Raw genomic sequence first — 13,850 nt, 5'->3', positions numbered from 1 at the left:
AACTCTGACTATCTATCCTTTCATTGGCCTTTGGTCAGTTCATTTCACTTGGTTGAGGTGTATTTGGCTTCTGGAACTTCAGACTTTGACAAAAAGAAACTAGTGTTTCAGGACCAAACCCAATTCAGACTTATCAGTGAAGAACATGTAAACCCAATTAAATATAATAGGGGATGACGCTTTGCAAATCTTGAACTCTCTTTAATTTTTTCCTCTTTTAAAATTATGCTTTCTTGACACTTTACAACTCCCAGGCTGAACCCTGAGGCTTGTTCCCAGGAAAGAAACGGTAGAATCAAAAAGCAATTGATCACATGTGCATCTCAAAGCAGTGGGGACAACCCAGGTTATTATGCAGAAAAGGTGAAAAGACTGCCAGTCTGAGAAAGAGTGAGAGGGGGGAAGACAAAGGTGGGAGAAGCAGGCTGGGAGATGTCTGTTCTGAGTAAGTTTTTCAGGCCAACTACCCAGAATGGAGCCAGCATGATACATAGGTTGAGGTCAAAGATAGGTGTTTCTGTCCTTGCCGTCTGAGACACTGGGAGAACAGCTTTCAGACGTTCCCAGTGTGGGGAAGCCAACTCGGAATAAAAGTGTTGGTGCCATGTGCTTGGCAAGACGGGAGGGACTGGATTTGGCTCCCTGGGTTTCTTTGGCAATCAGGGGCCACAGAGGCTGTCAAAGCTCCCCTCTGACCTGAGGGGGTGGGGGGTGAGTGGTAGCTGGCAGGCTCGCTGGGAGGCTTGCTACCTTAAGGGCAACCTGGGCCTGGAACTGAGGGAAAAAAATGGAGAAGCTCTTACAATCAGACCTCAGGAGCCCAGTGTTATGAGGGCCAAGGTGGGGGCCCAGGCAGCAGGGAGAACTACCAGGCCCTGCGGAGCCCCTAACTGCATGGAGAGGAATAGAGTCCACAATCTCCAGTCAAAAGCTTTAGCTGCAGGTAACAACAAGGTAGGTGAGGTGATGCTGCAGAGACTGGAAGAACCAGAGGACAGCATTAGGACCTGTCTGAGGATCTAGCCCTTTCTCAGCATCCCCCTCCACCCCACACCCCCATAATACTAAACATTATCATGGAGAAGAGCCGGAAGAAGGAAAGGCATTTGAATTACTGAGCACATATTTTATATATATATATATTTTATTGATTTTTTTACAGAGAGGAAGGGAGAGGGATAGTGAGTTAGAAACACCGATGAGAGAGAAACATCGATCAGCTGCCTCCTGCACACTCCCCACTGGGGATGTGCCCGCAACCAAGGTACATGCCCTTGACTGGAATTGAACCTGGGACCCTTGAGTCCTCAGGCCGACGCTCTATTCACTGAGCCAAACTGGTCAGGGCCTGAGCACATATTTAAAAGAGATAGTTACTTATGGAGGGAGTAATAATGACAGGATTGAGGTTACACATTGGCACCTTCATCCACCAAAATGGAGGCATGGGAGAAGATCAGACTGGAGCAAGAAAGAGAGAAATAAAGCAAGAAATAAAAAAGCAAGGAAGAAAGTTACATTTTTCTTTGCACACAAGTGCTGTGTAAGCAAATGTTTGAGACCTTGTTAGGAAATACATGTCTTCTCCAGACATGTTCTGCTAAGCTTTCTTCTCTAGAGACAGGGCTGGCTGGTAATTACAGATGAGTTAAGTCAGGAACCTGATCCTGTTTCTGGTCCAGCATCATCTCCTTTATTTACTTTTTCTCTCTTTGCTGACTTGTGCTTTTCACGGCCACGGTGTTGTGTGTGTGTGTTGTCGATGGGCTTCCAGATGTCTCTCTGCTCTGTGTTTACACGTTCAGTTTTTAATATTTACAGTTCAAGGGTTTGTGTTTGTCAAATTAAAAGATTAAGGAAGTCATCACCACTGATAGGCTTTTTAAATCCTGAAGACTTAAGAGGAGAGAATTTAAGTAAGCTGCGTGTCATGAATATGTAGGTTTCACCAGTTCATGAAGAGCATGCTGCCACTGGATGGGAGATTTTGATGAAACTACACAGCAGCATTCCTGTTATAAAATGGAATGTGTGATCAGCCTTCCTCATTGACCACAGGACATGCATCTAACCTGACTGTAAGCAGATGCAGGATGGGTTGCTATTTATCATGGAGAAGAAATTGGGAGAGCATCGCTCACAACCCATCGTCCATTGTGAGTAGTCTGAAGCTTGCATTAAACACAAACAGGCTCGCTTGTCAACTCTGAATTAGAATGAACTAAATGTGAGGTTAAATTGCTGTGTTGCACTTAGAACTAGAAAATTCAAACTTTGAAGTGTTAACTAATCCATGCTGAAAGTGAGTTCTAGAAAGGTCAAATGGTGATTAACTTGCCGAATTAAAAATGAATGAAAACATATTTTTTTCATGCATTTTTTGTGACAAGCATATTGGTTACAGGAAACGTACTATGAATAAAATCTTGGTGAATGTAAGATATGCCATAGTAAAGAGGGTGGTGCCAGTTTTGGAGGCAATGGAGTGGTTAAGTGGTTAATTTGAGGTTAAGTACAAGGACATTGGAGACTGGGTGGGATTTCACTTTAGCCATTTACTAGCTCTTCGACTTTGCACCTTAGTGCCCTCTTCCATAAAATGGTGGTGGTGGTACTGACAGCCCAACTCAGAAGTGATATGAAAATTAAATTATTTATTTGTAATACATTGAAGAATAGTGTCTGTAGGTGGTAAATTCTGGGTAGGTTGTTATTATTCATTGACTTCTGTGACCTATCCCTGAATCCACTATTGTTTGCCAAATCTGGCAGTGTCATGTTTGCAATGAAGTAAAATGGAGAGCTACAAAGCATTTTATTTTATTATTTATTTTATTATTATTTTATTTTTTCCCATCACCATTTATCCCCTCAATACCCTCTTCCACCTCCCCCATCCCAATCAGGAAGTAAGAGCTCAGGAGTTTTACAGTCCTCCCCTCGATATCTTTCCAACGGGTCCAACTGAAATGGCACAGCCCTTGAGTTTAGATTAGGTTATGTCAACATTGAAGCCTACCATGCAGTGGCTTTTAATTCCCTACCTCCTTCCAATTTTTATCGTCTCTGATAATTCTCACGCTACTCACACATGGAAACTAGTCGGTCCTCTGCAGTCTTTGCTTCCACTTTCTAGTCAAGGTACCTTGCCATGACTTTGCTGACTATGCCTCCCATGTGCTTGTCTTCTGCCCAGAGGGTGCTACGAAGTCAAAGACTGCTGTGATCTGCATTTGGTGGTGGGCCAACATTGGGTTAAACGATCATCTGGGCATGTGGGAGTCACATTGGCTAATCCACCACCCATTTCCACGGCCTTCCTGCCAAGTCTGGCTTCATGGGCATGCAACCTGCCCAGTGCTCAGGGCTCAGCACTCAGAAGGACCCCATCCTTGCTTGAGTGTTCTATTGTTGCCATCTTGAAATTCTTAATTTCATGTTTGAACTTTTGTTTTGAAAGCAAAGTCTGATGGGAAAATGAAGCATGCCCATGAACAGAGGAAATACACATGGAAAATGTCACCCCATTTGTACACAGTGCTTATGTTGCCCTCTGAACATGAAATTCAGGTGAGCTCATGAGGTGTGGGAGTTCAGTCACTCAAAGCAAAATTGAATGTAAGGTAAGTGGATTATGTCCATGACTAAGTGACAGCTCTGAGAAGTTGCACTGTTCCTTTGAACTAGAACTTGCTTCCAACACAAAAGAAACACAAATGACCAAGAAACACTGTCAGACCTTTCTTATTAGTGTTCTGTCCCTGCATTAGCCACCTACTTACGCTGAAGATAATGACAGAAAGAAAAAGATAGGACAACCCAGAGTTTTTTCTCCCCCCATCTTTCTTTACTGAGTAGTAAACTAGAGTCTACTGTAGAATGTATGTGTGTCAGGAAGTGAATTAAAAACAGTTGAGTTAGTATGTGCAGTGTTTCTATTGTTCCAGAAGGAAGGAAGTACAGTGCACATAGGAGTTATGAAATGCAAATTGTATAATTTCAGTGATTCCACTTATGAGTTAAAGATCAGTGGTAAAACTCATGTGAATATCTAAAATTTTAATTTTTCTTTGCTTAGAACATTAAATAGCAGATAAAATACACCACAATATGGGAGAAATTGCAGAAAGAAGAAAGGAAGTTGATACTTTAATGTCCCAAATGGCACTCTTTTCCTGTTTTTTGAACAAAAGAATTTTATTTTGCCCTAGGCCTCACAAATTATCTAGCCAGCCATGTCTTTTCCCTAACTATCTTCACTATAGAAGTTGATAAAACTTTAAGCTTGATTTCCCAGTCTCCCTTGCACCTAGCAGTGGCCATGAGGCATAGCTGAAGTCCACCCGGAATCCTTGGGAACAACTGAAATGCCCAGAACAAAGAGAAGACATTGAATTGTGCTGCCTTTTCCCTTTCTGCTCTCCTTCTTTGGAGCTATGCAGCCATTTTGTGACTATTAGGAGCCAAAAGGCTATAAAAGTTGGAGTGAAAAGCTAGGGAAAAGTCTGTCTTTGAGGGCCTTGTTGAGCTAAAACCAGCAGCCATTAATCTAGATTTTTTTATGTGGGAAGAATAGCCCCTACTAATTTTAGTCCCTGAGTAGCCCATACTCTCATCTTCCCAGAGACGGGCACTCATATGATTCAGCACACCAGAGAGGGTTAGTAATTAAGTACACAGTTCCAGAGAAGTAAGGGCAAACAGGGTCTTTCATTGGGTGAGTTGACACGTGGCTGGTCCTTGTCCATCAGCATTGCTGTAATTAGGGCATGTTAACAGGCTGCGGCCAGTTCACAGCCTTGTACATGTCCATGTCCTGCCCATCAACTTAGAACATGGGTCTTAGTTATTTTGAATGGAAGGGAATTAGTTAAAACCTTTCCCAGCAGGAGTCAGGTGTTTTAGTATTTAGCAATCTCCTCCAGGGGTAATAGGTTGACTATTTGCCAGGGGCTTTTGGGGAGCTCCCATCTCTCACCAGAAGACTTTGTATTGAACCTTTTCGGGAATTTGGGTCAGAGTCCTCACTCATCAGTTTATTGCAGAGTCAACAAACTCCTGAGTTAGCTTCGTCCTCTGTGCTTCCCCCTCCTGCTTTTAGCACAGGAAAGACAGAACTGTGCTCTCTCTGGACACCACAGATAACATTTTGATGGAAGAGTTGAAATCACTTACTGAAAAGATCTCCCTACCACAACACTTAGTTTTCCAATGAAAGACCATGGAAACCACTCTCTGAAGAGGCGGAGCAGATCACAGCCATTCTCAGACACGATGGGGCAGAAACAGAGCCCACCTCACAGGGTAACGATATCTACAGAATGACATTCTGTTGTGTAAATGGTAAAGCACCTCACAAATGCAAGATCATCTTGAGAAAATCAATGCCTTTTCTTTTTGTATTGCCTTTGTGTGAGACATTTGGGAGCACGCTGACTGTTCAAGTTCAGCCTTTAGCTTAGATCTCTCTGATGCCTAACTGAAAGCCTCTTCCACATAGAAGAGGGTTACCATAAAAGATGGACTTCTGGCACCCAGGTCCGAGTAGCACCCGTGACTAGAGAGATGATAAAGAAGAGGTCTGTTTCCACTTTGCTGGGACACTTCAGTAAGCACCTTCCTCTGCTTGGTCAACAGTAGTTCCCATTATGCTGAAACCAGTGCCCTCCTCTAGCACACACGAGCAAGAGTTAATCTCTGGCAAGATCTCACAGAAGCCACCTAGAAATGGTACACGGGCTCAGTGGGTTAGACACACTGCAGACATCTGGATACATCAGGTAATTTGTGCAACATGCTCTAATCAGCAACCATCTTCACCTGTGGCTTTCTGGAAGCTGCTTTTGTGTGGAGTATGTTTCTCTATATTCTACTCGTGTTGTCAGAAAGAGAGCAAATGTTCAGGTAAGGGGAAAGGTAAACAGTAATATCGAACGTCCCATAACAGTCAACACAAATCAGTGACACCCCCCCACCCCCACCATACACACATACCAAATTCTTCTTATTCTTAGAGGAATCAAGTTTAGCACCAACACTTCTGTACCCAAGCAAGGCCTGCCTTGGGGTCATCTTCCTCAAACATCTAGGTCTTCTTGAAAAGAATGAGAGCCTCGAACTTTTATACAGGGGAGAGTGTTTATGGGTGTCCTAGGGTTAAAAATAACTGATCATTGGCCAGCCCACCTCATACAGAAGCGCTCCTGAATGGCCTGTGCCAGCCTGAGCCAGTCCAAGGCTGTGTCTTGGTGAGGTCAAACAAGAACAAGAACAAGCAAAGAGTAAAAGGTGTGAGCCAAGAGTTCACTATTGAGTGATGTTTATTCCTGACGTCAGTTGAGGTTGTGCTGGTACAGGGCTTATCCACTGGATTCCCATTAATCTCCCAGGAAGGAGGGATGTAGGTCTGAGAGAGGAGAATAAGGAATTGAAAGGTATCAGATGATAATTTATTTATGGTCCTATTTAATGCATCTCCACTTCCTCTTCATCTTTATGACAATTCACAATGTATAATAACTAACATTTCTTCCTTAGGTATATTTTATATCTTGACCCTAGCACATCAACACAGAACAGGGGTTATATATTAGAATAAACTGATGGTAACACATGAGATTCTGCCATTCCAGTTTATTGAAATGAGTAAATTTATAGCTTTATTCGCATACAGAAAGTGCACAAGAAAACAAGTATGTATAAAATATTTATGTGGCTAATCATCACTTTAAAAATTTTTTCTACTTTCAAAAATTCAACTATCTAGAAATAATTGCCTCCAGTTTAGCACATGTAGGTATTTGGACATATAAAATACTATTTCAAGTCTGTGTTTATAATGACTGAGTAGGAAGCCAGATGGAAAATAATGCCAAATATGAGGAGCTATTACCATTAAACATAAAACCATGGGACTTTAGCTTGGACTAGTTGGGGCTAATCAATAGAGATTCATGAGGCCAGCATCTTATTTAGATAGTAAGCAGTCATCCTCTTCTACCTAAAAGTTACATTGTATGTGGTTGATTAACACCCACAAGAACCTGAGCATTAGGGGTCAAGAGACAACATTAAAAACCCAACAAAAACAAACAAAACTCATTTTGGCAAGAACCAACCCTCCAGAACTGTGCTAGCAATAGGACTGAAAGTTGAACTGGGCAGTTTCCAAGGTTAAAGGAGAAAAATATTTCAGACATTAGGTTTGCAATGATAGGAGGAAACAATTGTTCTGCAGGTTTTTGTGTATGTTTTTTTTTTTCCTATTGATCTTCCAACTAACTATGAGGTTGTGGCTTCCAGAAGGCTTCCAGTTACTTGATCAAGGTCTAGCATAACCCCAAATAAGCACCTAACATATTTGGCACAATCACATTTCACTTTGTGATGTGTTGTCCTTCATTGCTGAGTCGAGTTCAGGTTTTCTTCAACATTAACTGCTCTCCCGGAACTTCAGCTCAAGAGGATGGCCCCCTATTCCACAGAAAGGATAAAGGTTGTCCCATTTGCAATTCTAGTTACTGGGATTAGCAATTACTGAGAAGGTGACAAGAGTTCAGATCTGTGAATCATTAGATATTTCGCCCCACAAAACTCCATTTCTTGTGAAAAGGAAGTGATATGAACCCAGGAGCAAAACTGATTGAAAAGAGAATCAAAGGGAAAAGGAGAGGAGACACGAATAATGCATTTCCCTCATTGGCAAGAGCTAGCAGACTGGAGAAAGGATACTCTCGCCCTTGAGAAAAATACGATCTTCAGAAAGAGGAGAAGTTATATCTTTAAAAAGGTTCTTGGGTGTGTCAGATTCCAAAGTGCCTACAGAGAAGTTGGACTTGCTTCGATTTTACTTTAAAAATTCTCTGGAAGTGATGGTGTGAAGCAAGATTTAAGCAGGTGCCCTGCTCGACTACAATTTTTAGGTTTTATGCTCTAAAACGGAACCCCCAAACAACCTTGAACAGTAAGGATTTTAAAATTTATTCAAAGCAGTCTGATCTGAGGGGTGGCTGCATTGCACAACCAGAGGGTACATGGTAGAATGTTCTAGAAGGTTTTAGGGACACAATAGGCAAGGGCTCAGGTAGGGAAACTACTTCATTTATATTTAAGCTAGAGTGTTTAGATTCTTAATTTATTTAAAGCTATAAGATTCAGTTTAGCGTTAACCTAAACAGAAAGTGAGAGACACTTTACAGGTGGAAGAGGCAGCAAGAAATAAGGCAGCAGATAATATGCAAAGCTGGAACAAGGGCAGAGGTCAGGACTAGTGTGGCAATCAGCTTTGTCCTTGACTGCTAAGGCCAACCTTTCTGTTCCTCTGGATAGTCAGCAAGCCAAGTTCCTAGAGAAGTACGGAGAAGAGAAAACCTGTGGTTAGAATTTTTGGATTGAATATCAATGTATTAAATATCAAGCCATTATTTAAAATGTCAGTAACAGTATCTCCTAGGGCTAATGCAAGAGGGTTAAATAAGATAATAAATGTAGAACCTGTAATAAAGTGCCTAACACAAGTGATCAATAATGTTAGCTATTTTCTCCCATGATGCTTCCCCTCCCAATCTGTTAGTTTAGCAGGTTGACCAAGATTATTCTTCCTTCAAGACCTAAAGAAAAAGGAGCCTCCAAAGAGAACTCTAGTCAATTCAATTTAGTGCAAACAGTTCTCCCACGCTCCTAGTGTAGTTTATATTTTTCTATTTGTTCAATGCTTCTCCTGGAGAGGAGGGTGAGAATGAGTCTCTGCTAAGACTTCTAGCCCTTCAATATATTACACTGTCTTATTAGCATTACAAACAACCTGGATGCTTGTTAAAACCAAGCTTTTCTCTTCAGCACCACACAGGGATACTTTAGGGCAGGGGTGGGCTCTGGAATTTGCCTTTCCAAAAATCTCACCCAGTTCTCTGAAGCAGATTTTATGAAAAAGCCCGTAAGAAACACTGTAACTGTAGAAACGCATTGAGGGGTAGGTGATCCAAATTGCAAATAAACTCAGTCTTATTGTTGTCAGATAGAAGATGGTTCTTTTCACTCTTCCTATGGGTCTCCTGAGCCAGCTATGCCCATCTCCTAAATGCAGATATACCTCCTTCCCTCCACTAACTTCAATCTTTTAATGTCAATCAAAGTTGCTTCCACTCACTGTTGAAAAAGAAAGGGTGGTTACATCAATAACTTACTTAGGATGAAATCCACTAGTGGGAAGGATCAACTTTCAAACTCATTGGCACTGACACTGTTTTTGAAGGAGGTATTGGCAACTGTCCCACTTGGGGATTTAATGCCATCAGACTATTTAAGACTAGCTTTGAAGGCTCTCACAAAGAAATAAGTACTTGGGAGGCAGAGTATTGTGATCATTACCTGTTTAGCTGACCTGTTTTGTGGCTTCGGAAGGTCTACAGATTTTGAACCTTCTATAGCAGTGATTTTCAACCAGTATGCCAGAATTCTTAAAATATGCAATATCTGACTATTTTAGTCAGGGGCACTGACCTCTTTTCCCTTAGATTTTCAAATGAAAAAAAATGACAACAGCCAACACTACAATAGCCATCCAGTACAAATGAATCAAAATTATACCTATTTTTTGTCAGACCGGCAAAAAATATAGTATTTTTTTGTGTGTCACAGTATTTTAGTAATTACTTTAGGTGTGCCGTGAGATGAAAAAGCTTGAAAACCGCTGTTCTATTGGAATCAAGTAATTACCAGGATGCTTTGTAATCACTTAAATATGAAGGTAAAACAAAACAAAACTAGAAAGCTGTAGGTGTTATGTTATGTTTTACTTCCATAGATACCTGAAATATCAAAAACACAGGATATGATCGAAATCCACATGCCCAGGGGTCTATTACTACTTTTGATATATCCTATATAATAAAGGGCTAATATGCAAATCGACCAAACAGTGGTACGACCGATCACTGTGAGGCACACTGACCACCAGGGGGCAGACGCTCAATGCAGGAGATGCCCCCTGGTGGTCAGTGCGCTCCTACAGGGGGAGCACCGCTCAGCCAGAAGCTGGGCTCACGGCTGGCAAGTGCAGCTGCAGTGCCGGGAGCCTCTCCCGCCTCTGCAGCAGTGTTACGGATGTCCAACTGCTGGCTTAGGCCCTCTCCCTAGGAGCGGGCCTAAGCCAGCAGTCGGACATCCCCTGAGGGCTCCCGGTCTGTGAGAGGGTGCAGGCCGGGCTGAGGGACTCCCCGCCCCCCCCTCCCCGAGTGCATGAATTTCATGCACTGGGCCTCTAGTATGTATGTGTGTGTGTATATATGTACATATACACACACATACATATACATATACATATACATATACATATACATATACACATATATATATGAACACCAGCCTAGTCATTATAAAAGTAGCTAAGTATAGATTTTCATGTCTATTACTTCTAAATAACAGAGACTGAACCTCTTCCCAATTCTAAAATTGAAATTTCATCCTCACCCCCTACGCCACCCTACTTACAGAAGTTACGCAAAAGGACTTCCGAAAGGATCCCTATATACATCGGGAGATGCAGGTTGAGGAGAAGTCATCTATGGAGATACAACGAACCAATCAATAAGTATACTTATAGTTATAAGAAAAAAATACTTAAGACTTCTTTAATTTCTTTAAAATTCACATAGGTCACAGAAGGGTCTACAATGATTTATATTTGCCAGCTTGTAACTGGTGGTGTATATTTATTATTTACATCAAAATCAAGGTTCAGGTAGATTATGTTTGCTTCCCCAGAATGGGAAGTATTTTTTTTTTTTGAGCTAAAGAATCATGGGTGAGAAATCAGGAACTTAAATCTATGAAAGATTTTTTAAATATAGTACTTTGGTTTGATTTTCTTTTCAAATGTTTTTATGAGCCAGGTTCAATGAGATACAAAAGACTTTTTCTATATGATATTCATTTCTCAAGTTTAGAATAGGCATCCCTGCAAAAATCACCTTCCCCCAGTTTGAGTTGATTACATGATTACATGGTGGTGGTTCTCAATGATAGATCTTATTCAACCGTCCTTTATCATCACAGGATTGTTATACCTACAAGCAAGGTTAACTGCGGAGGCAGTAGCTCTGTGTGGCACACACTATGATTGACAGCTTGCAGCAGCTGATACTTACAGAGGCTTGTGACGAGCTGAAAGCATTTTTAGAGAAAGGGTTCTCAAAGGCATTGTCAGAAGAGTTGGTAACTGGCGGGGCACCTTGTCTGGGAGCTGGCTTTGGTGGTTCTAGAAGGTGAAAAACCCAAGTAATCAGTAGACAAGCTTTCCCCAAATACAGGCAGCAGCCCCTGGTCAGGCTTATCTTAGAAAGTAAGTTCCATGGTTTTGAAATGTTCATCAATGGAGCAAACATCACCACCACATACGAGGGCTCCCAATTATTACAGGCAAATCCATCCCTCTCAGAAGAGGACACCATGCATATTGATTGACTTGAAGTGAAAGAGCTTCAGATTCCCCACTGGAGGCCATGGAGCTTGGTGGAGGCTTTCCTACACAGCCCTCCAGCTACCAGCACCCATTGCCTATCAATAGCTCTTGGCAGCCCTCTTAAGATTTGTCACAAGAGGGCAGCACAGGGCCAGACCTTTTCTAGTGAGGTGAATAGTTAGCTTCATAAGGTAAATGGTTAAGTTGTCTCCATAACCACTGATTAGGCTATTGGTGGGTGGGAGAGTTTTCTTCTGATGGATTCTGTGGGCCCATATGAAGGGGGAATACTAGTACTTGTTGGCATAGTAGACAGAGAAGTGCGTAGCTTACCATTGATCTTTTTCAATAGTTGGTTAGCATCAAAGTCATCGTGGTCTGCATTCTCCTGAGGAATGCCCACCTTGCTGTTGAAATAACTCGAGAAGGCACTTGAAGTCCCCGAGGAAGGCTGGTCTCCCTTCCTCGCGGGGACCGGAGGCTGCCGCAGTTGTAAGTCCTTAAACATTTCTTTCACTTCCTTGACTTCTTGATCCCCGAGGGGATCCAAAGCAACGAAGGCATTGGTGGAGATGTCCTTTGGAGGGCCAGTTCTGGGAGGTGGTTGAGGAGGAGTGACCAGGAGAGAGGAGAGCATAGGAGGGGACTGGGTAGACACAGCAGGAACTGGAAAAATATTGCTCTGAAAAGGATTCCCCAGAGGGCTGGCTGATGACCAAGTATTGGGTGACACAGATGCTGATGGGCCCCAAACAACAGGGGCTGGAGGGGGAGTTGAGGCTGCAAAGGATGAAGGCTGGTTCCAACCTGCAACCGCCGGGCTTGTGGTAAAAACCATTGGTTGACTGAATCCGGCAGGCTGAGCACCCATCATGGCTCCTGGGACCATGGAAGGGGACTGATTGAACACGAGAGATGGCGGGCTCCATGGTCCTGTGTGAGGCGGTGTGATTGCTACACCACCTGAAGGAAGTGAGAGAAAGAACTTATCAGGAGACAAGCTCAAAGAGGATTTCTGAGTTTCAGAAAACAACTTTCCCGGAAGCATTTATAAAGCATCTACATGGCCAATGCCTTCATTCAGCCTTGAGGCTGACATGGAAATGAAGGCTCAGGTCACCAGGAGATTAACAAGCCGATACAGTATAGCTGGTATCCAAATGCAGGTGGCATTTTGATGCCCTTTCTTTCTACCACATCTTTTTGCTTCATTGGAAGGGTAACACAGACCGTAAGTACCAAGTCATGAAAAAATGGGCCCTCCTCGTACATACACTGGTGTATTTTAAACAGCTAGAACCGAGCCTGTCAACACTGTGAATACATTTACGTATACAAACCATGCTGATTATGAAGTAGCTAATTAAGATAAACCATGGGGCACTCTGAGTCACTGATTCCATCTTTCCATTTGGCAGCTGGCTACTGTCTGAGTCTTATGGAAAGCAGCTATCACGCATGTGCCTTAGGCCTCAACATGCGTATACCCTAAAGAAACCATTTCAGAGTTGCCTTGCTTTTAAATGCTGCCAAGGTTGATACAGCTATACAAAAGGATGGTAAAGTTTGGTTGGTGCCAAGATACTTTCGGGTTTTTCTATATGAACATGGAGAAAAGGCCGGTTATCCTGGGAGAGCTGTTTCAAATAAAAGTGCTTCCTGCCATGTGTCACTCACTAAACTTGGCCAGAAGTTAGAACATGGTATACAAAAGAGGAGGGGAGGGAGAAGAACCCGTGGAACTAAAACACCTTCCGAGGTAACCAATGGCCTGTGCCCGGGGGTCTGATCTCTGCGAGGAACTCCCCGTGGCCTGCATCCCTGCACGTTGATTAGGAGTTAGTGAAACCACTGACGTCCAAGTCTCTCCAATGTTGGCCCCTCTTCCTGAGAAGCTCGTTCCCCACATCTTGTTCAGAGACAGAGGGCATTGTCTCTCCTGCTTCTTCCCAAGTGTATTAAGGACCCAGTTAAACTGTCACCACTAGCAGCCCTATTCACGAATGATGCTCGGCTCTCAAAACCTACTTGCTCTGAGCTTTGGGGCAGGGCATTCTTTCATCATGAAAGTGCTCTAACCCAACGACGGCCCTCGAACTTGGGTTAGGGGTGTTTCTGTTTCCAAAGTGAGAAATGTTTTGAAAATGGTATTCGGGGGCTGATGGAGCAGGGTATTCTGTCTTGAACTTTTCTAGTATTGGAGGTTGGTGTTCCTTGACTCAACTCTACCACCATGAACATCAGCCATCTGGCCACGAGCATACGGTGTGCTCATGGAGAGCAGTGGGTTTCAGGAAAGGCCATCTTACTAAGTTAACACCCTTATTTCTGAGAGGAGGGAACTGGGTACAAGAATATTAATGATTAAAGTTGGGGAAGTCACAGTTTG

The 13,850-nt window shown here is 42.8% G+C and overlaps 1 protein-coding gene across 7 annotated transcripts in view; it reads right to left on the bottom strand.

Annotated features, from left to right (window-relative positions):
- Window positions 1-7,250: 7,250 nt before the first annotated feature.
- The window catches only part of DAB2 (Dab, mitogen-responsive phosphoprotein, homolog 2 (Drosophila)), a 159,421-nt gene continuing 152,821 nt past the window's right edge, over window positions 7,251-13,850 (bottom strand). For all 7 annotated transcript variants that reach the window (XM_014544848.1, XM_014544847.1, XM_005872568.1 and 4 more), the window contains 4 exons: window positions 11,795-12,424; window positions 11,148-11,257; window positions 10,492-10,562; window positions 7,251-8,344 (listed from right to left, as the gene is read on the bottom strand). In XM_014544848.1, the coding sequence (XP_014400334.1) occupies window positions 10,497-10,562; window positions 11,148-11,257; window positions 11,795-12,424 (806 nt within the window). In that variant the 3' untranslated portion in view covers window positions 7,251-8,344; window positions 10,492-10,496. The remainder of the gene's footprint in view (window positions 8,345-10,491; window positions 10,563-11,147; window positions 11,258-11,794; window positions 12,425-13,850) is intronic.

The sequence above is a fragment of the Myotis brandtii genome, unplaced genomic scaffold, assembly GCF_000412655.1.
Source record: "Myotis brandtii unplaced genomic scaffold, ASM41265v1 scaffold384, whole genome shotgun sequence".
Lineage (NCBI taxonomy): Eukaryota > Metazoa > Chordata > Mammalia > Chiroptera > Vespertilionidae > Myotis > Myotis brandtii.
The sequence above is the reverse complement of the archived record's forward strand: the minus strand, read 5'-3'. Positions and strand labels throughout refer to the sequence as shown.